The 22,943-nt window shown below is 43.9% G+C and overlaps 3 protein-coding genes across 4 annotated transcripts in view; 2 read left to right on the top strand and 1 right to left on the bottom strand.

Annotated features, from left to right (window-relative positions):
- The window catches only part of scube1 (signal peptide, CUB domain, EGF-like 1), a 114,786-nt gene extending 113,289 nt beyond the window's left edge, over positions 1–1,497 (bottom strand). For both annotated transcript variants that reach the window (XM_031869908.1, XM_031869909.1), the window contains exon 1: positions 1,292–1,497. In XM_031869908.1, the coding sequence (XP_031725768.1) occupies positions 1,292–1,379 (88 nt within the window). In that variant the 5' untranslated portion in view covers positions 1,380–1,497. The remainder of the gene's footprint in view (positions 1–1,291) is intronic.
- Positions 1,498–4,859: 3,362 nt separating this feature from the next.
- samm50l (sorting and assembly machinery component 50 homolog, like) lies at positions 4,860–16,052 on the top strand. Its single transcript, XM_031869910.1, has 15 exons — positions 4,860–5,007; positions 5,854–5,967; positions 6,178–6,279; positions 6,371–6,458; positions 7,142–7,248; positions 8,138–8,268; positions 8,391–8,478; positions 9,003–9,131; positions 9,324–9,395; positions 9,919–10,005; positions 10,188–10,258; positions 12,670–12,737; positions 13,721–13,867; positions 14,039–14,180; positions 15,301–16,052. The coding sequence occupies exons 1-15, from the start codon at positions 4,987–4,989 to the stop codon at positions 15,344–15,346; spliced, it is 1,413 nt and encodes a 470-aa protein (XP_031725770.1). The 5' UTR covers positions 4,860–4,986; the 3' UTR covers positions 15,347–16,052.
- A 1,899-nt stretch (positions 16,053–17,951) lies between these two features.
- The window catches only part of aldh1l2 (aldehyde dehydrogenase 1 family, member L2), a 28,435-nt gene continuing 23,443 nt past the window's right edge, over positions 17,952–22,943 (top strand). The window contains exons 1-2 of the mRNA XM_031869856.1: positions 17,952–18,197; positions 19,698–19,842. Of these exons, the coding sequence (XP_031725716.1) occupies positions 18,150–18,197; positions 19,698–19,842 (193 nt within the window). The 5' untranslated portion in view covers positions 17,952–18,149. The remainder of the gene's footprint in view (positions 18,198–19,697; positions 19,843–22,943) is intronic.

Below are 22,943 nucleotides of genomic sequence, written 5' to 3'. Positions count from 1 at the left end.
TGTGTGTGTGTGTGTGTAAAAGTTAGGCGACCCGGCTCGAAGCTGCCTGCGGTTCGGCCCTGCTCTCTGTCTGGCCCTCCGCCCGGCTCAGCTGTGTAACGGCAATAAATAAACGATAAAACGGAATTTACAATAAATATTTTTCCTGTTAAAAAAAAAGAGTCAGTGAGTGTTTTATTTGAGCCGAAGTGAAGAGAGAGAGACAGAGAAAAAGCAGCAACAACTTTTTAGGGGGTTAGGGTGGTGAAATGCTGCAGGAGGATCAGTTTTTTACACTTCAGATCCCCTTCTTTTCTGTGTTCTGTATAAACCCCAAGTGTCCCTGGTTTTAACAAAGCCTTTCCTGCATGGTGGCTCACTGTCTCAATATTGACTCACAGCGGTGGGAGGCTGAACAATGTGCTGCTGCTGCTCTTGCTGCGCGGTCGATATCGGGCCCCTGCTGCCTGCATGTCTTCTCCTGGGACTTAGACGGTCACTTCTGCCCCCCCAACCAATTTACACACACACACACACACACACACACACACAGCCTGCGCCTCCCTCCTCCTCCAGCACCGGACAAGCCCACCAAACCCCGGAGACGAGATGCTCTCTATTGCGGCTTCAGCCCTCCGCTTTAAAAAGCCGCCCTCGGTGTAAATCATTTGCACCGTTTCCACGTGTTGGAACATTAAAAAACAAGGCAGCCGTCTCACTCCAAATCACAGCAAATTAATTTACTTAACCCGGAGAGCAAGCTGCAGTTTCCGATTGAAATTGACCTTTGCGCGCAGGAAACTCAAAGTTCCAGTGAAGTCCGGGACGCGGATGTTACACCGACTGGTAATCCATTTACGCATCCCGGATGCCTTTGAGGACAAACTGCGACATGAAACCGACTTTCTACCAAGAATTTGACATTTGATAAATAAAGCATGATTCACCAAAATCACCGAATTCAACATGGAAAAAAATGTGTTTTGTCAAAATACAAACCCCCCCCCCCAAATGCGCGCAAATGTGAGTTTTCAGTGGCATTTAGTGAACGATTATTTTTTTAATATCATTAATAATTCAAGTACATTCGAACGAAATTGCAGAGCGCTGTAATCAAATGGCAACTTTAAAGTAGCCCGCTTGTGCTTCATGGTTTGTATTTGAAAGCTCCTGTCATATTGTGGTGGTTTCTTCACTCGTCTCCATCATTTCTCCCGTCAAACCGGTGAGACTGATGCCGGCAAAAGAGAAAAGAAAAGTGCGTTCAGTGGCTGACAATAACGCAAGACAGAGAGGAAAGGGGAGCTCTTACCTGCGAGTCCGACATTCCCCATCACCCTGCAAGTATTTATGAGGAGGATAAACAAACAAACGTCCCGGGAAAAACAAGCGCTCCCCATGCTGACAGACGGTGCGAGGATTCAGCAGGGCTTTTTCTGGGGGTTTGGACCGTGCGTGTGTGCGTGTGAGTACGTGTGCGCGTGTGTGTATGTGTGTCGTATACGAGAGGAGGACTGCTCTTTGGTGGACCGGCAGAGAGAGAGAGAGAGAGAGAGAGAGAGAGAGAGAGAGAGAGAGAGAGGAGGCAATACGAGCCCTCTGATTGGCTTGTTTGTGCCGGTAGAGGAGAGAGAGGGAGAGGGTTTAATGAGCGACGAGCAGCGCAGCGACATGATGGAGACAGCCTCAAGGTTCCCTAAACCTAAAAAACATAGATAAATATGAATCGTATGGTACATGAATACATTTATTATATATATACTCCCGAAATGTCCCATTATAAGTCTAAGGGGTAACTAGATTATTATTGTTTTTTTCTGACGTTTCTCTAAATTATTTTACTTGTTAAACATTCCAGTATTTCTTAAACTCAAACAATCTGAGAAAAATCCACTTAGGTCAAATTGCTCACAACTTATGTCCACCACCTGCCTGAGAGTCACAAGCCCAAAAAAAGTTGTGACCTGCTGATTTAAAGGACTTTTGTTTCATTGTATTTAGAGTTTCGAAATACCCCAAACAACGTTTTTCAGTTGAACACCACATATATGTGTATTTAGTAGTGTTGTGGATGGCTTCGGGTCCAAATCTTGACATTGAAGTGCAAAGTATTTTAATTCTACATATTGTGTGATAAATAAACATGGTGTCTGCCCTCTACTGGTTGAAACACCGCTATTGCAATTGAATTTCGCTATTGGCTGATCTGTAGGCAGATGACGTGCAGGAGGCAGCATTCGTCACCAACCTGGCAGCAACCTCCGGTTCTGGCGAGCGAAGCCAATGCATAAGTGTCTTACAACTTGCATTCTCTCTTGTGTCCATCAGGGGGTGACTCCTCTGGTTGTATAGAAGTCTATGAGAAAATGACTCTACTTCTCTCTAGATTTATTACCTCAGTAAACATTGTAAACATGAGTTTATGGTCTCAATCTCTAGTTTCAAGTCTTCTTCAATACAGCATGATGTTCATTTAGTAAATGATGGTCCATTTAGAGTCAAACAGACCATAAAGCAGGGGATGCTTTAGGACGGGCTTACTGTGATTGACAGGTCGCTGCCGCTACCAGAGACACTCTGACATTCTACGTCACTCCTCCGCATTCCAAATGTGATAACTTCCGTTCATTGGTTGCAATAAAAACAACATGGCGACAGCCGTAATCCAAGATGGCGACGGCCAAATCGCCAAACTTGAGGCTTCATAACGGCAGTCCACAAACCAATGGGTGAAGTCACGATGACTACATCCACGTCTTATATACAGTCTATCCGCGCGACAGGCGTGACACGCTACAAACCGAAGTTGAGCTAGTCTCAACGTTTTTTCAGCGCCCCAATGACACGAGAAAGCATCAACCAATCATGTGTTTTTGTTCCACCACGTTCTGTTCCGTCTAAAATCCACATAACGACATAAACTACAGCAACAAATGCTTTGGCAAAACTTCAGCGGCGACTCGCCTACAACGCAGCTGGCCACGTTTTGTTGCTTTTGTCACTCGTAAAGTGTGAACACAGCATTATGCTAATCGCCAGCAAACACATATCCCAGCCTTGCACGTGAACTCAAATTCCCGAATGTTTACATGAGTTTATACTGTATTTTGTTACCATGACAGTACCTTTGCAACACTACCCAACCATAATCATAACAATAGGCAGCTATACAGTGATTAGCATAAGCTAATTGAAAGGGTCGGCTAACGGCTAACTTGAATGATCATTTAAAACCAGTTCAGCTAAGGTTAAATGTTAAAGTGACACACCAATCCCAGCTCTTCATATGGTGCTTCAGCCAAACCTCTGGTGTTTAGTTACTTTTAAATTTAATTTGTAAATCCAACCCCGCAGTGTTGCCCTAACTGTGCCCACTAAGGAACCCCAACGGTCCTGAGGCCATAGTTTAGGAACCACTTAGGCGTGATTGTATGAGGGCAATTTTAGAAGCAGAGACTTGGGAAATATCAAGGAGTCTATGAAGGCTTGAATTCACTAAGTTTTTCTCCTTCAATATCTATTGGCAAAATTTTGTGACTCATGTAATTTAAGAAGGGTTTCAAGGATTAAGAAATACTGACACCTAGTGGGTTTGACATCAAGGTTAAAGAGTGGATCGCCAATGTCCACAACCTGAAATAATTCAATGAATGAAAGGATCACACACACTAACTGACACATAAACCTTAAACAGGGCATATTTCAGCTTACGCTACTGGATACCGGTTGGTTTATGGGGCTCGGGACAAATAGGGTTGGGGGAATGTGTTGGGGCACACTCAATGGGGGGCATATGTCACTGGCAGGTTAATCCAGTTATGTCAAGGGTCACCAACCATTCATTCATGTTGAGGATTAAAAACAAGTCAACATACACATGGTGATTGTCATTTTTTTAAGTATTTTTTCTAAATGAGCTAACAGTTAAAAAACAATAATGGTTCTTGTTTTTGCCCCGCTGAGCGACGTTCAAGAAGCTCTGGGAGTTCAAGGACCACAGTTTAGGTAACTTTAATTGTGCAGGCTGTTGGTGAATATAGTATTTATTAGACCCTCTGCAAACCCAAAATAGTCACTGGTGCACAGCTTTATTTTGATAGATATAAAGACTTGGGTAATGAAGGAGGCCGCTGAGTGAATCATTGTTATTTCCCATATTTGATTACATTTATCACCAGCCCATAGCTACGTCTAGTTACAATTTCAGTCATACCGCTTTAATAGTTTTACAGACTACAGCAAACAAGCACAAGCACTCAGACCGAAGCTGGCATCCCCGCTGCTGCCAGTTTCAGTTGGAAGTGAAGTCAGCGTAAAGAAGACAAACAGCGCCATCTGCTGGATGAGCTCCTTCGACGTGACTCGTACTTTGCCGCCCCGCCCACATCAATGTGTTCTTATTTCTGTCCAATCACAGAGAGAATACAGGGTGAGGCGTTTAAGAGCAACACATTGTCAGCTTTAACCGTAAAAAGAGGCTTATTCTTTGCGGTTGTCTGGTGCGACTCATTTACCACATTTTAACATCTAACTCATTACGACGTTCTTATATTGCAACGACGTAGCAGCGTGTAACTGTGGCTGGTGGGTGCGTTCCTTGGTTCTTAGGACTGTACTTATGGTAGAAGAGCCACTTCACGGAAGCGTGTAGTTTTTTAGCATCACTCTAAAACCACAGAAGTGAACTCATATTATTATCGCCACGTACCCTTATCTACGTAGTTGTCAATCACCCTGCTATTGCCCACCTTTACATTTTGTGACATTTCATCTGCTGTGTTTTGCTGAAGATAAAATAAACTGTGGTAGCCTAAAAAATAATTTTGTGAGGTTAACGTACAATAAAAACAGTACTTGAATGCATCACGGGATCTCGTGAACTGTCATGGCGTCTCCCTTGAAGGGGGTTTGGTGCTGGAGAAAGTAGCCGCTGTCATTTATCAACTACCTCGCGCGTGCAGTGCAGCTAACCCCGACCGAAGAGGCTTTTAGGAGCGGGTAGTTACCATGGGCACCGTCCATGCTAAGGTAAAGTGTATTTCTTCCTGACTGAAGCCTCTCTGCGGGTTTGTGACCATGACCTCCCTGCCTGGCCAGTGCTGAAGGCTGCACACTCACCAGCATTGTAGTCGATGTTCTGTCACACACCGTTTGAAAAAGACGAGCAATGCAGAGCAATGACGGGTGAACTGTAGTGTACACCGGCGAAATGTGCGTAGTGAAACGGTATAACTATGCCTCTAATTGATTTGAACGCCCGTAATACTGCTAATACATGCTGGGCGGGGTTTTCAAAATAAGAGATCACTTTTTTTTTTTTAAATACCTCGTTGTGGGGATGATTTAGTGGGCCATTGGTGCTTTCAGGCGGTATTTATAGAGAAGAGCATAACAATAAGGTGTTTTATTATCTCAAAAGAGTATAACAAATTCAGAAAATAATTCCACTTGTCTGTAACAGTCTCACTTACGGTTGAGCTATTTACCTCTATCACCTCCTTAGAATAACCAACAATACCCCCAAAAGTATCCAAGTATCAATATTTGTATTCATCTTCTAATTTATACTACAACTTATTGAACAAGTCGACCCTCGTGCTCAGAACTGTCTGAACTGACTCACCAATGCGCTGTGACATTCACAGCCAGTAGGACATCAGGCACTCGCGTGCTGTGTCCTCTCATAAAGCCCCCACCTATTGACTTTCCTGCCCTTTAAAGGTGCCATACATACTTTTTTTTAGTTATGTCGTTGTTCTGGACTGTGTTAGGATTAACTGTAAAGTCCCACCGTACCTGACTTTAAAAAGGGGCTCTTTGCATTAGATTGTGCAGGCGGTTTCATTTAAAGCCTTGCGCTCATCATTGTTGTAGAGTCTGGATCCTCTCCCGATGCATGGCCGGGACTTGGGTATCCACCCTGATGACCTGGTGGAACCTCCAGAACCGGAGCAGGAGTCCAAGCAGGAGATCCTGGAAAACAAAGATGTGAGTAGTAGCAGTAGTGCTCGTATCATGGCAGCTCTTATAGTAGGTTACACTTCCAAATTACAGCCAGCAGAAGAGAGGAAGAACAACACCAAACCGATCACCTCTGCTTGCTGAAAAAGAGAGCGCAATCACATTTTTTAGTTTTGTTTGTATCCGTGACATGATGCCGATGTGAAAGTAATCCAGGTGTAATATCTTTGATTGCAGGTGGTCGTCCAGCATGTCAACATCCAGGGTCTTGGAAGAACTAAAGAGGACCTGCTCGGCTATGAGATCTCTGAGGTTTTCCACGCCAAAAACCTCATCGACGTATGTATTTCCGACTGTGGCATGGTTATAGCACTCTGACTCCTGAGTTTTATAAAGATTAAAGTAGATATGTTTTCTGTCTCGGTTACAGGTGATGAAGAAATCTCACGTCGCCAGACAGAAGCTGCTCCGCCTGGGAATCTTCAAAGAGGTGGAGGTCCTGATCGATACATCTGAAGGTAACTCATTCTTTCCCAAAAACAAGCCACACAATGGAATGCTTTATTTTTAAATCACAATTTGAGCTTCCAACGATTATGAAAACAAGATAATCGACATAAAGCGATTATTGTGCCGCATTCCATTTTGCAGTAATGCTCTTTTGATCTTTTGTTATAAATCCAGCGCACCCCTTTAACTTAACAGCGGTACGCTTTCGCCCCGCTCCACCTCGTCCCGTTCACCATGCGTTGTAGTTGTGACTTTCTTTGCTGAATCATCACCATTCATATCTATGATTGTGTTCTTCATAGATCTAGCCTCTTAACGTTGTTCTCCGAGTGCACCGGATTGATGCATTTCACTTTGAAATGTACTTAATGTTCAAAATCCATGTTACTGAAGTCAGTGAGTAATCATGTTAAATATTCATGACCTCAATATTGAACAACATAATGGTGAATAATTATTGTCATAACAGAGCAGCCCAAATAAAATCATCTTCCATTGCCCCAAACTGAAATGTGTAAGAGAATGGTACAGTTCATTAAACATCCGTCTGTATTTCTTCTCGTGCTTCTGTTGGTAAATGTTGCTGTGAGACGTGATTGCATGCTGTTTTTCTATTGGACGACGGCCATGTGACGTGAACATGCAGGAACAAAACAAACGTTTTTCCCCCTGATTGATTGTCCCTCCCCAGGTTCGGACGCTTTGCCCAACGGACTGAATGTAACTTTTGAGGTGACGGAGGTCAAAAGGCTGACGGGAAGCTACAACACCATGGTTGGCAACAATGAAGGAAGCATGGTGAGAGAAACACTGTATTATGGGCTGTGGGTGGAGCATGAGAGCGTAGGATAGTTAACTAGGCCACTGAGGTTCCCTGTGCACACACCATAAACACATCGTTTCGTCTTTGAAACAGTTTTATACCATGGCCATGGAAAATACTTTGTTCAAACTTAGATTAAAGTTCCAGTGGACATTTTAATCAGTTCTTTAAATCAGGTTTATTAGATTGTTGTAACTATAGCAACAATACTACAACTTTCCATGGCTTTCTCTGCATGACACCTTGGTGTACTGAAAAAGATATGAATAACACATTTATCACTTTATTTTTACATTTAAAGCCTTTATTGGGTTTTTTCAAATGTAGCTTCAGATGTCTGTCGTCATTTTTTGATGACGTCATCACAAATATATTTTTTGTTATTGTGGTTATATAAATGCAAGTTATAGTTCTGTTAGATTGTTGCTAGACCGCCCAGTTAATACAGGCCCCTAATCTGTAGCTGTGCAGAGGTCTAAACACAATGAATAGACATGCAAAAACCAAAAAACACTGGGCAGCATTCAAATGTTGAGTTAGTTATTTTTCCAAGTATTCAGTCCAGCCCCACTAAGATAGTCGGCCTTTCTCACAGCAGACATTTGGACATGTCACACAGCAGAAAAGCACATGTGTAGCCAATAGCATTACTAACGGCTGCATTCCAATTCAGATTGAGCTGTTTTATGTGCATGCTGGCCCACTAGTTACTGGAACACTTGAGTAGAGCGGAGCCCCCAATAATATTCTATTGGTTGCACTTGTGTCTTTCCTGCTATCACAAGTCAAATGTCATCATCACAGTGAGTTGTTGGTAACTAGTTAAAGTGGCTGTGGGCTAACAGGATCGGTCCGGTCTTCCAGGTGCTGGGTCTGAAGTTGCCCAACATGTTTGGTCGAGCGGAGAAACTCACCTTCCAGTTCTCCTACGGGACCAAGGAGACGTCCTACGGCCTGTCCTTCTTCAAGCCCCAGCCTGGGCACTTTGAGCGCAAGTACGTCGGTGAATGTTCCTTATAGGCCGATTCTCACATGTGGGATTGCCAGCGCTAGCTTCACTGCACCGCCGTGGCAGCACAGTGATGGAGTTGTTTTCAGATTGTGTCCTCTGTTTCAGCCTCACCCTCAACATGTACAAAGTCACCGGTCAGTTCCCATGGAGCTCCTTAAAGGAGACCGACAGAGGCGCATCTGCAGAATTGAATGTAAGTGTGTGTGTGTGTGTGTGTGTGTGTGTGTGTGTGTGTGTGTGTGTGTGTGTGTGTGTGTGTGTGTGTGTGTGTGATTTTTAACTAGATACAGAGTGAGCAACCATTGACCTAGAGACCAGGAAGAACGTGTAACTACTGTCACCCAGACACAGAGATACATGTCATCCAAGTTTTAACACGCTGTATAATCACCTTGTATTATAATCTATGATTCCGTCTTGCATTTAGTACTCAGAAAATAATATACAGTATATTTATTGTTTTCATAAAGAAAACGGTGGCATTACGTAAACAAACTGGCATTCACAGGGTTACAATTCAGTAAATGAATGAATATTTAGTATCTCTGTTCAGGACTGATGTTTGGTAAAAGATTTAACTCTGCAAAAGTGGAAAATAATGTGAATAAATGATTTTATGGCAGTTTTTTGATGCAGACATTTTGAGTCCTCTAAGCAACTTTTATTTTTTGTAAAGGGATGCACTGTTCAGTAAAACTTCTCCCCGTCCTCCTGCAGTTTCCTCTGGGGAGGACCAACCACACGCTGAAGTGGGAGGGTGTATGGCGGGAGCTGGGCTGCCTGGCACGCAGTGCGTCCTTCGCCGTGCGAGAGGAGAGCGGACACTCGCTGAAATCTGCCCTCTCGGTACGGCTTTTCTAGCTCCCACTACACCCAACATTTCAGTTGCTTTTCTTTTATGTTATTTTGTCTATTCTGAAAAAACACGACTTCTATCAAAAGTTACTGTTTTTTGTCTTTTCCATATTTCACATTTTCAACGTTTCTGAGCGCTATAAAACCACCACAATTTTGACAGAGCTCCGGTTTTGTTTGCAGCACACTGTGTCAATCGATTCAAGAAATTCCGCCATTTTCCCCAGCCGGGGTGCCTTACTTCGGATCAACCAGGTCAGTGTGAACGCGTGTGAACGCATGTTTATGCCTCGCCCAACAAATAAGGTGCAAAGAACATTTCACACCATGAAGTCACTGTAAGGGGCCATTTATTCAGTTACTGAGTCAATAAATGAACTTTTTCTCTATTCAAAAAGAACAGTTGCTTTTTTCGGACTTAATTTAGTAGTAGTTGAATAGTTTTACTTGAACCAAAGATGAAAATGCCTGAAAAAGAAGTCACAAATGAAGAACAAGTTTAGCTGCTTTTATGGGCTGAATGGCATCTAAAATAGTCTCAGTTGTTACCAACTCCTCAGTGTTTGTTTCTTCAGTGTTACATGACAAAGAAACGGTCTGAAATGTTAAATTGCTCCCAGATCATCGTTGACGTGTTGAAACTCGACACCGTTCACGGTGTAGTTTTGAAACAATAAGTTGAGCTAGTGGGACATTTTGGGATTTTTTGGCACCAGCAGAAGTTGTATTTCTGAGTTGCTTCTGCACCAACAAAGATGTTTTATCCGTCCGCCTGCAGGAACTGGCTGGGTACACAGGAGGAGACGCCAGCTTCCTGAAGGAGGATTTTGAGCTGCAGCTCAACAGACGGCTCTTCTGGGACTCGGTAAGACGAAAACAAGTCACTCCAGACCTGTTCAACAAAGTTTTTCAGCTTGTTGTTTTGTTTGTAGTTGCATCAAAGAACCACCAGTGGGCGATAAAGCAGCACTAAAGTAGTTCTGGTACACTGAATAGTTTTTATCTTTTTAGGTTTTGTGTATATCTAAACTCTTTGTGTCCTCTCAGGTCTTGTCTGCGTCTCTGTGGGGGGGAATGCTTTGTCCCATCGGACGACAGCCGTCCTGCATCGCTGACAGGTACAGAGGGGTCATCTGGCTCTGACACATCAGCCCTCAACAAATCACTTCCACTGAGAGCACATTAATACTAATTATAATAAGATAATCCTTTATTAGTTCCATAGTGGGGACATTTGCAGGATTACAGCAGCAAAGTAGTACCAATAGAAAAACAAATAAAGACAAAACAAGTACAATATATAGTCAAACAGTAAAGGTATAATAAATAAGTAAATCGCTAAAAATACTACATAATCAGATTGAGTGGTTGGATACACATTATTGCACATATGAGGTAGAAAATATGATTTTTTTTCTATTGCACAGAGTAGAGTATATTGCACGCATTGATATTGCACATGAATGAATGAGTAATTTGCTGGGTTTTTAAACGGTATGTGTGGTCTACTGGGAGCAGAGCTGGTTGTGCAGCCTGACAGCGGCAGGAAGGAAGGAGCTGCGGTACCTCTCCTTCACACACTGAGAGTGAAGCAGCCAGTGCACAGAGCTGCCACTTGTCCTGCATGGGGGAGGAGGTGTTATCCATCAGGGATGATGGCTTAACCATCATTCTCCTCTCTCCCACCACTTCCACTGGATCCAGTGGAACACCCCAGCACACTGCTGGCCTTCTTCACCAGTCTGTTAAGTCTCTTCCTATCGACCACTCCATAAAAGATGGCTGTTGCCACCACAGAGTTGAAGAAGGTCCTCACGAGTGCTTCACCAGGTCAGACTCACTCCCTTATCCGCACATACTGTGGACGGTTGGTGAGGTAGTCCAGGATCCATGCTGTGAGGTGGTGGTCCACCCTGGTCTGTTCCAGCTTGTCCCTCAGAGGCTGGATGGTGTTGAAGGCACTGGAGAAATTCAAAAACATGATTCTCACAGTGCTTCCAGCCTTTTCCAGGTGAGAGAGGCATCTGTGTAGCAGGTAGATGACAGCGTCATCCACCCCGATACCATGCTGGTAGGCGAACTGAAGTGGGTCCATTGATGGTCTCGCTAGGGGGTGGAGATGGACAAGGACCAGCCTCTTCAGAGTCTTCATCAGGTGCGATGTCAGTGCGACCGGCCTGTAGCTGTTGAGGTCCTTTGGGTGCGGGGTCTTTGGCACTAGTACCACACAGGATGTTTTCCACAGCTGTGGCACTCTCCCCAGCTTCAGGCTCAGGTTGAAGACGCGCTCCACTATCTCACACAGCTGGTCTGAACAGGTCTTGAGAAGCCTTGAGCTGAAGCCATCCGGACCCACGGCCTTCCTCATGCTGCTCTTTTTCAGTTCTTACTTCACCTGGGTTATTGTGAGGGACATGTTGGGGGGTGGGGCCTGTGTGCTGGAGGTTGGTTGTGGGGGATGGAAGTGCAGTGTATGTGGAGGGTGGAAGGGAGCTGAATGTTGTGGGAGGGCATTATACAGGGGGAGCAGCAGCAGGGAGGACTGGCTAGGGGGAGGGGAGGATGACTGATCAGATCTGTTGAAGAATGGGTTCAGATCATTCACCCACTTTTGGTCCCCACAGGCTGGGAGTTGGGTTCCTTGTGGCCAGACATGGTTTTAAGGCCCTTCCAGACACCGCTGCTGTTCTTCTGCTGCAACTGATCCTCCATTTTTATTCTACATCTGTTTTTCCCCTTCCCTGATCCTCCTCCTCAGCTCCCCCCTCCTTGTTACCTGACCTAAATGCCCCCTTCTTTTCCTTGAGGGCCTTTATCTCAGGAGTAATCCAGGGTTTGCTGTTGGAAAAACACCGTACAGTCCTGGTGGGTACGGCGTTCTCCACACAGAAGTTAATATAGTCTGTTATACAGTGTGTGAGACGGTCCTCCCTATGGGCTTCACTGAAAACTCCCCACATGGCTGAGTGAAGACAGTCCTTCAGAGCCTCATCCGCCTCCTCAGACCACTATTTGACTCTGCGAGTGACTGCTGGATGTCTGTGCATGAGGTTTGTACACAGGCAGGAGGTGCACCAGGTTGTGGTCAGATCTTCCCGGGAGAGGTGATGAGGTGTATGCCTCCTTGGTTTTGGCATAAAATAGATCCAGTTTTGTATTGTCTCCGGTGTGGCATGTAACATATTGGAAGAATGTGGAGTGGAGGACGGAGGGTCATGATTAAAGTCACCAGAGATAAGGAGTGCATCCGAGTGTTGTGTCTGCAGCCTGCTTGTTGCTGAGTGGATGACGTCACAGGCTACTACCTCAGGCCGGTTACTTTTAAGAAGCTTCACATGTAAATTGACCCATTCCTTCAATGTGTTGTCATTTGTCCCCCAAATGTTCCCATTTTGTTTAAGCAGTGTTTTTGCTTTAACCTTGTGATATTAATGCCCCTTTTTTTAAATGGCAGACATGTGATTTTGACTGGACACTGCACTGAGTGATGTGATGCACCGAGCTCATGATAGTTGTGTGTTTTGTCCAGGTTCTACCTCGGAGGTCCCACCAGTGTGCGAGGGTTTGGGATGTACAGCATCGGGCCGCAGAGTGAAGGTACAAAGCTGGTCAGACGGTCGGTCATGAAAAACTTGACCTGACGAAATTGCTTTGGAATGTTAGTTGTATTTGAAATATGGATTTTGGAGAAATGACCATTCATTCATCGTCAATTGTAAAAAGGGAGCATCCCGCTCACTGTCCCAGACTATAAAACAAAGACAAGCAGCTCTTGCAAAAAGAGAACATCTTATCAAACCTGGTGACACAGTGGGTAAAGGGACAGTCTGATGTTTAGAAGTGGGGTTGTATGAGGTGCTTCTCCATAGTCAGTGTATTACTACAGTAGATGGAGTTTGGAGAAACAGACAGGTAGCAGCAAAGCAAGGTACTGCTCTGGATGTATTATAGAAACATAAAATAATCAATATCAGTTCAAGTGTATGTTGTATTTAGAATATTTTCACCTCTTTACCTTGCTGTCAGACAGACCTTTCTAACGGGGAACTGAAGCCGTTATCTCTGCTCTCTTCATCGGCACCAGACTCCTTTGACAAAAACAGTAATTTCACCTCACAGAACACAGGAGTTGTTTGTCTACTGCTGCATGGATCGGTTAGTTTGTTTGTGTCTTTAGTGTTTTAAAGGGTTATTTCGGATTCACCAAAATCCCACAACACAAAGCAACTAACCAATCGAGGCGGCAGTAGTCCAGCAACTCCCGTGTTCTGTGAGGTAAAATTGCTGTTTCTGTAAAAGGAGAATTGTGGCTTTGAAGAGGGCATCGATAACGGCTTCATTTCCCCGTCAGAAACGTCTGTCTGACAGCCCTACTAAAAACTTCAGAACTATCCCCTGAAGAATACCATGTAACCGCAAACCCAGGTTTGATTCCAGCTGGAATCATTTGTTGCACGTCATATCAGTCGCTCCATAAAAGAAGAAGCAAGTAAATAAGGAGCTGCAGCTGAATTTACTATGAATGAAGTAGTGTAGTACAGCAACTTATCTTGGTTTAACGCTCACTCTGTGTGCTCCAGGTGACTATCTGGGTGGAGAGGCGTACTGGGCCGGCGGTCTCCACCTCTATACTCCGCTGCCCTTCAGACCGGGCAAGGGCGGCTTCGGAGACCTTTTCAGAACTCACTTCTTCCTTAACGCGGGCAACCTCTGCAACCTCAACTATGGTGGGTGGACTGAAAACGGCCCTAGATGCATTCAGGACCGGCCACAACAGCTGACTGAACGGCAGACTTCTCCCTTTTATAATTCTGAGCCATCAAATAGAAATGGTAAATGATTTCAGTGCGTCACCACGTCCCAGGTGGGCTTTGACATGTGGAGTGTTATGTGTGCAGGCGACGGTCCCCGGGCGCACCTTCAGAAGCTGGCTGAATGTATCCGCTGGTCGTACGGAGCGGGCATCGTGCTGCGGCTCGGCAACATCGCCAGACTGGAGCTCAACTACTGTGTTCCCATGGGAGTCCAGAGCGGAGACAGGTAGACCAGCGCTCACTGACGGGACCAAGGGTCACCATGTTATTGTTGTTAGAGGAAAGAAGATTAGGGTGAACTAGTTTTCACTCAGATTATCCATCAAACAGTTACAAATTTCATCTCACCATTGTGTGCCTGCCTGCCTGCCTGCCTGCCTGCCTGCGTGCGTGTGAGAAATACAAACAAACATTTACTGGGAAGCAGCCTCGTCTTTGTTGCAGCTCATGGTAAACATGTTCTTAAAGGGGAACTGCACCAATGTTACACAAAGTGTGAAATTGCATATGTTTAAAAAAAAAAAGGTGTATCAAGCTTTCTGAAGTCTGATAAACATCCTCAAGGGATGTCACTTAAAGGAACAGTATTTAACATTTGGAGGGAATTATTAGCAGAGATAGAATATAATATTCATAACTATGTTTTCATTAGTGTGTAATCACCGTGAAACTAGGGATTATTGTGGTTTCGTTAGCTTCGACTGAGCCCTTCATATCTACAGAGGGAGCAGGTCCTCTTCACAGAGTCCACCGTGTTGCACCACCATGATTCTACGGTATCCCAGAATGGACAAATCAAACACTGGCTCTAGAGAGAGACTTTCACCTTTTTTTTAAGTTACCTGAAGACCACCATAGTTTTGACACACTCGGAAAGGGAGGGGTGAGCGGAGGGGTATTAAGTCGAATGCAATCTGCAACCTCACCACTAGATGCCACTAAATGTTACACACTGTTCCTTTAAATCAGTGACGGTTGGGTCTGAAATCACAAGAGTGAAAATGTAAAAAAAAATACTGAGGTGTGGAGTTGGAAAGAAGCAAGTTTACCAGACTTCTGCAGCCCACTCCTTATCTCTCCTTCAGGCTACATTAGCTGTAACTAGTGTCACACACCTGACTCTCAGGCCAAGCTGTGGGTAGTTGAGGTGCGTGTGGGTAATGTATGCACCAGGTATTGACAGGAAGGAAGACTGCGTTGAATGACAAAATATATATTTCTGGTTCTGCTGCATTGATTGTGAGTGCTCCTTTCAATTAATAAATTGTAACTATGCTACACAAAGCACAGTGTGATAAAAGGACTTGTCTCAGGATAACGGTCCTCACTTCTCTCTCCTCTCGTAGGATATGTGACGGTGTCCAGTTCGGAGCAGGGATTCGCTTCCTGTGACCTTATCACTCCACTGCCCTCGATGCTCCAGCAGAGGCTGCGACATGAGAAAGGGCCTTGTTGTTTGTCACCTGTAACTTGTTGTAGAGTGTGTAACACTAGCATGGGTCCCTTGTCCTGGAGAGACGTGCCTGAGACCCCCCCAAACCTATTGACATGCACTGGTCGAGGCTTTTGAACAACAAAGTGCCAGCGCTGGGCCATAAAACTAGCGAAACTTTTGTGCAGTACAAACGGTTTGGTTTAAATTTTTCAGCGCTGGTACCTTGTCTGTGTGGGGAAAAAAGTCATCTATCGGTGATTTCACCCACTGTGTTTCCTGGGGTGACACAAAATAAATTATTTTCCAGAATGTTAAAGAGATTTCGGGCATGTTCCCTGTTTGCCTTCCAGGAAAGCTTCTGATCTAGGAGAACGACTTGTTAGTGATTTACTTTTGACACCACGCACTCCCTTGTCGTGATGGGAGGGATCATACCGATAAAGGCACTTTTTAATCAAAGCAGTGGTGTCGGAAGGGAATCCAAACCTTCATGCCAAAGCAGTTGTCTGATGTGAAGAACGGCGGGTCAACCTCTCGAGGTTGGAAACCCCTCCACCCCCACCCACTCTCCTGAGCAACATCCACCACCAGTGCTCTTACCGTTGGTCCTCTTTTTTTTGATGTTGTTGAAGCTATTCACGAATAAATCCCAGCTGCTCCCCTGGTTTGTCTTTGTGCTTTCTCAAATACACATTCACTAATCAGGTGGGAAGGACAAAATGCAGGTATCACATCTGGATCTTCATGTTGTGCTTCATTCGTTACTGCTCATTGTTTCTTGCCTTTTAAAGTCAAGAATATTTCATTATCAAGGCCATTTTAGGACTGACCTTGATGAGTTACATGACAGAGTTAAGAACTTTATTTTGTAGCAGTCGGGGACATCAGCAAAGCAGTTTTGCAATCAGACAGTAGCCTTGTAATTAGATTTATGAATAGTTGAATTACTTTTATGGGATAAAGGGACGTCCAATCTGTGGAATACATGCAACAGTGTTTGCCGAGCAGTTATTGGGTCTACAGGAAACCGTCTAACCCGAAGGAAACATCTCTCCAGCTGACACGTCGGTGAGTGGGGGTCACTGCCCGGCCTCCTCACGGGTTTTGCCTTGACCGTTTTGAACCTTTGCTCCTCAGGAACCTGTGCAGGGCAGTTGAATGTGGATGGTGCCAGATGTTTGTTTGATCAGAGCTTGTTCTGCGTGGGAGTGTTGGCAGGTGTGCAGCAGGTGACTGCTGGCATGGCATGTTGCTGAAACTGGAATAAAATGACCTCGGTTTATCTTTACCCTGGAGAAAGTGTTGGTGGTGCAGAAGAACACCTTGTAAACCTTTTTCAGTATAGCATCTGAGCTCAAGTCAACCATTGATCTTTAGAAATGCAAAATAAAGAATGATGCTACCATGCCAGCATACTTTGTCTCTTACATTGGAGAAAACATGATGCAGTGCCATATATGCTGCCCTACAGGCTAGAAAACCTTTTGTGCACTGTTGCACCAGCGTGTGCAGCTCGCACCCCTTTTTGTTTTTCACCCCTTAACTTTGTACATTGAGTATGATAATTAGTTTATAACCTCTTACCCACAAGGCTTTAGTTTGTTTTTTCACTGGCCATCAAATAATATGGAGCCAAATCCAGGCCAATAGTTTTGATCATTTGAAAAAAAAATTTGAACCTGAAAGTTCAAGTTGTTGAACATTGAAAAATACAGCAATGTATTGAAAATAAAAATAAGTGAATGAAAAGTTTTTTGGGATTGAATATAATTTTGATTCAGTTCTGGAATTGTTTTGAATCAAATATTTATTTTCATTTTTCACTTTCATATATACTTTAAACATGGCTTTACAACACATGAAATACTTCACGTGGGATTGTGCAAACGCACCCTTGAAAGGATTTTAAGCATTGAACAAAGTTATTGTAATAACTTGTTTGATATTTGTCTTTGCTATTTTCTTTAATAGTTTGCATTTGATTATTGTTTAATCAAGTGTTAAAACATTGTACATGGTTATATAAATGTTAAAATATATTTAAGCACATTTCTGTTATAACTTAAATCCTTTTAATTTAGGGTTAAGAAACCCACATTACTCTATCAAAGATCAGAGACAGATATTTACCAATATGTTAGGAGAAGTTACATTTACACAGACTTATATTTACATGAATAATTAAGCCTTGCTTAAGATGCTTCTGTCTTGCTTATGATGTTTTATATTAATGATATAATCTACTTTTATATATTTTTCAAGTTAAATACGTCTTTTTTAATGTCAAGCCTACTTAAAAAGGATTTAATCACATATTAAGTTAATTTGCTTGTTCAAGTAAAATAATCTAGCCAACAATATGAACACATAACCAATACTTAAATCAATTTGTTTGTGTTTTGGCAGTATCATATATCAACCACCGCTACAGTCAGCACGGCCTTGACGATGGTTCTAAATTCCCACGCGTGACCGCCCGGTCGTAGCGGTAATAAGCAAGCGCCGCGTGACCGCGCACGCACGGTACCAAGCAGCACGTAGTCGGTGTCTGCTGCCGCTGTCGAGTATAAGCTGGCTGTCGCGAGCCGAACCTCTGCCACTCCTCTGACTCACACAGTCACACGCATAGAGGCAGGTGTGTGTGGGTGTGTGGGTGCGCGCGTGTGTGTCTAGCAGCGCACATACCTCAGCAGCAGGTCGGACAAATCCTGCAGCATTTTGGATTCATTTTTTAAAATATATATTCAAAACACCGCCATCATGTTGTGGACGGCGAGTCAAGTCTTAAGGAGATTCTCCACCTCATCCGTGAGTAACGTTTCTTTTGCCGCACCAGAGAATGAATAGAGCTTTTGATAGATAAAGAAACTAAAATAATGTTAATAATGAACGCATGCCAGGTCGGCTGTGACATGAGGACTGAACCGGGCTCGACCCTGATTACGGATCAATGAGTCACAGTTCATGTCGAGGTCTTCACGGGTCACCCTGCGACTGTATTTTTCAATAAATTGCAAATGAATTAGAGAATGAATAGAGGTGGTGTTACACCACCTATAGTGAATAGGTGGTGTAACAGTGCCAGTTTGCCACGTTACTGCCGGCCGGCTCGCCCACATCTATCTCCGCCCCTCTCTCCCGGTAGCTACTGTACACGATGTGCAGGAGTTGCATCAGCATGTGAGCTCCACACTGTACACCGTCAGTCAGCAGCTTAGTGACGAGCCGGCAGGGCTGCACGGGAGAGTGGGACGTTGACAATTCATTCGTTGTTAACGGGGCACTGTCATTTCCCAGCAGCGTGTCGTTTGCTCCCTTGCTTGGAATACGTGGCTTGAATGCATCACGAAGCACGTGCTGAGATGTAATATAACAGTTCGGGGCGGCGCCTCGACCGGCTCGACACTTGACAGGACCGTTCAGATGAGCGGGGGGAACCCGAAACGTCCCTCCGTGAACACATGTGCTGTTTCAGGCAGGTGGGAGGGGTGCGATTCAATCTTCCCCCTCTGGATCGGGGCTGTGCTCTCTGTCAGCCAATAGCTTTTCTCAGAGCCGACTGTAACCGAAGAATGAATGGGGAGAGGGGGGGGGGGGTTGCATAATCCCACCCCTTGCTATTTTCAGTTCATGCTTTTTTACAATCCAATCAATTATTTTGGGAATTGGTTAGTTATTATTAGTCAAGCATATGAACATTTCACGGCTTGCATTTTGGCTTTTTTTTTCTTATTATTTCAATCAACATAAGAATTTAATAACTTTGGGTCTTGGACAGTTGGTCAGATACAAGACTTCTGAAGACGTATTTTGTAGACCAAACAAATAAAAAAGTACGAGGACTTTTAATTGCCAAACATCGGATGTGTAGTTTATGGCACGATTCAAACAAGATTAAACTTTTTTTTTAAATAAGACCCCATGGGCAACACTGTTAGGTGTGTGGGGGGGGGGGGGGGACTTGGTCTCTCTATATGGGACTAAAAGTCAGGTTATCTTCTGATAGCATACAGGATTTATTCTTTAAAAATATTGTCTATTGCAAGTTCCCCAACTTTATGTTAGTGTCCCTTTTAAGAGATGTGTCTTGTGGGCTCTTCTGGCCCCCCTGGTGCTCAAGGCACTTTCCTGCAGTTGCCTGCTGCAGAGGCCACCTTTGCATTGGGTTTTCCTTTGCCAGTGTCACAACATCTGCAGAACTCACAAGCTCAGAGAGAGTGTGTATAAACCCAGACGAGTATTTCCAGTACTGCAGATCTACACTGGCTAAAGCCGAAACTAACGTGTCTGTGTTTGCTCTCCTTTCAGAATTCCTACCAGAATAAGCTTAAGCTCGCAATAATAGGCCAGAGCCTGTTCGGCCAGGAGGTGTACAGCAACCTGAGGAAGCAGGGTCACAAGGTGGTGGGCGTGTTCACGGTCCCTGACAAGGACGGCAAGGCCGACCCCCTTGGTGAGTTACCTCGGTTGGTGTCAATCCACCTCTAGTCGCACTAAATAAATCAGAGAAACTGTGGTGCTTTCTAGGGAATTTGAAAACCCAAAGCAACTGCAGGAAAGAAGATAAAAATACCAGGTTTTATGAGTAGAGAGAGAATAAATGTTGGCGTCTTACAGCCAACAGTGTGGAACAAACTGCAGTCTGGACTCTGGCCATCTCTGGTCCTGTCTAAGTCCATCGCGTCTTTACTTCCCCCGCTGCACAGACATTCGGCTCGTTCGAGATGAGCCAGGCCTGAGCCGAATCAATCACCGGTGATCGCCGCTCAATGCATGCTGGGTAGATTTGTGTCCGACTTGATCCCGACTTGCTCTGACGTCATGAACACGTGGTCGACGATAACCTCACGAGAGCGAGGCGGCCGCAGTTTTTAGAGTCAGGCGCCGCAGTTGCTCTCCACCAACTGGATGACCCAAAGCATGATGGGAAACGCCTGGCTGTCTCCGGATCAGAGAGCTGATTGGCTCTTAGATTTGACAACAAACAACACGTTTTGTAGAAAATCCTAATTTTCTGTGTAATTCCAATACTTGACACTAGATTGTTGGCTGTTAGTCTCATGTTGTGAAAGGTTTAATCCAAAAACACATCTCGTGTGATTGATAATAAAGCTTATTTATAGAAAACCTATCAAAGCGAGCAGCAAAGTGTTTCACAGTCAGACATAAAAAGAACAAAGGATAGCATACACTGCAGATACACGCACATTTCCTCATAAATATATATTTACAAACACACATGAATTAAACCTCACGAGGTCTGTAAACTACAGGAGCTAGTTGCAAGTTTACAGTGACTTAGACCTTGTCACGACTGGTAGACCCACATGGAGAAACAGGACCCGAAAGCACGACCCAGAGAGCAGGGTTAGGTGTAGTAAAGAAAATAAGGCAGAGATCAGAAAAAAGTAACAGCTTTGGGCGGAGGCTGAAATGTGTCCATGATATCACAGAGTGTCAAAAACTGCAAGCACAGAAAGACTTTGAATGATTCAAGTCTTTAACCAAAGTTCTGAGTATTTTGTTTCGATAAAGTAGCGTTTGACAACGTTGGCTTCTTTAGTTAAAGCAGTCAGCATTCATATATTTTTATTTGGGCCTCTTAGGGGAAATAACGTTGACTATTACCCTCTTATTAAGTTGATGTTCGTAAGGTGTTATAATATAAAATAACACTTATAATTAGATAACGAGAAATAACAAAAAAAATCCAACAGAGTAAAAGCTTTGTAATGGGTTGGTGCAAAAACCATAAGACCGAGAATCTTGGATCTGACGGCCCCTGATGGTCCGGGTCCCCTATGGGTCATCACAGGCCCTGTGCTGTGGCTGAGGTGGATGCTCCTGGATAGTGGCTCCATTGTCTGTGTGTGTGTGTGTGTGTGTGTGTGGAGAGAGGCCCTGTGTGGCCCCTCGAGACGCAGCGCTGAGGGGAAACATCTACGATCTGGACCGTGTATGATGCAATCTTTCCAGGAAGCAGCATTCCCCGTCAGCTATCAGCTGCCTCTTGCCTAACCCTGCCTGTCGTCCTCCTTTATTCTCCAGGATATTATATATTATTCTACTATTTCCGGTTCTGAACACATTCCTGCCTCCTCAACAACAAGTGGAGGGAGGTCAATACTCTATATTCAAAATGCACATTTAGCGTTTATTTAAGATTCTTGCAATGTAGGCAGTTAGTATCCACAGTACGCTCAGGGAAGTTTATTCTTTAGCACATAAACTGTCTATTGATAGTCTCCATTCATAGCTCACATTTCAGAGTTCCAGAAAAGGTCCTTACCTAGAAATACATTGAAAGTTCGAGCAATTATATAACGATTGAAATGAGCTCAAGTATGGGCTAGAGCTAGACCAGTAAGTCAGTTGGGCTGATATTTTGTTTCACATTAGCTTATTATTTAAAATATGTACAAATGTTGCAGCACAGCAATACCAAAGACATTTTAGGTTATTTAGAAGCAGTGTCTCCATTACAATTGATGCAATGTAGTGGATATTATGGTCACCATTCTTTAATAACCCAATGTGAGGTTTCCTTTACTAAAAGTGTTTATGTCAATTTAAATATCAACCCATCTTTATTAGAATTGTTTAACCTCTCAAGTATTATTATTGGCCTCATAAACCCAGTATCTCTTCTAAGAAGGTAGGAAATCAATTTAAAATCTGGGTTAACGGGTTTGTATTTTTCAACCTTGACCCAGTTTCCCATGTTTTTTGTGCAAGTAACTAATCGGTAAAATATACAATTGTTTTATTGGTCCAGTATTGAGTGAGAAAGCTGCAATGTGATTGCTCAGGGCAACTCCTCACCGTCAATGTATGTCCACTAAAAGAGCTGACAGGCTCAGATTATTATTATAAGTGTCTGACATCATTATGGAATGAACCCTACAGAGAAATAAAACCTTTTTCTTTACCTTTCACTTGATCCGGTCTGATTGTTATCGTGTCTAATCCAGTCCCGCTCAAGGAGAAGTCTTGTTCGGAAATATATCGCGAGAGGATTACGAGGTTGCCGAAAGACAGCAGTGAGTGAGAGTTTAAGAGAGTGCAGAAACCTTAGCTTAGTGTAGTCTAACAGATTTTCAATGTCATGGCTTAATATTTATCTGATTTCGACAATGTGCATAAGGCCGTGAGATTTCAGAACGAGACTTCTCCTTGAGCGAGACTGCAGCGCTCTCGGCATAGACTGTACATGTATATAAGAAGTGGACTTAATCGTCGCAATGTCACTCATTGGTTTAAGTACTGCCATTATTGAAATTTTACCGTCGCCGTCTTGATTTTTTGCAACCAATGAAAAGACGTTACCATATTTGGAATGCAGAGGAGTGACGTAAAGAAGCCGTATATGGCTCTGGTAGCGGTAGAGACCTGTCATTCACAGTTGCCCCGCCCCTAAAGCATACCCTGCTTTATGGTCTGTTTGACTCTAAATGGACCATAATGTACTAAATGAACATCATGCTGTATTGAAGAAGACTTGAAACTAGAGACTGAGACCATAAACTCATGTTTACAATGTTTACTGAGGTAATA

This window comes from Anarrhichthys ocellatus, unplaced genomic scaffold (genome assembly GCF_004355925.1).
Source record: "Anarrhichthys ocellatus isolate YVR2014 unplaced genomic scaffold, GSC_Weel_1.0 scaffold49, whole genome shotgun sequence".
NCBI classification, from domain to species: Eukaryota; Metazoa; Chordata; class Actinopteri; order Perciformes; family Anarhichadidae; genus Anarrhichthys; species Anarrhichthys ocellatus.
Note: the sequence above shows the minus strand (reverse complement) of the source record. Positions and strands in the feature narration are given on the sequence as shown.

Bases quoted from the DNA above. Each gene is read 5' to 3' on its own strand.
- samm50l (XM_031869910.1), top strand. From the start codon at position 4,987: ATGGGCACCGTCCATGCTAAG. The intron at 8,479-9,002 runs GTAAGTGTGTGT...GTCCTCCTGCAG, and splicing joins GCGCATCTGCAGAATTGAAT to TTTCCTCTGGGGAGGACCAA. The intron at 9,396-9,918 runs GTCAGTGTGAAC...GTCCGCCTGCAG, and splicing joins CCTTACTTCGGATCAACCAG to GAACTGGCTGGGTACACAGG.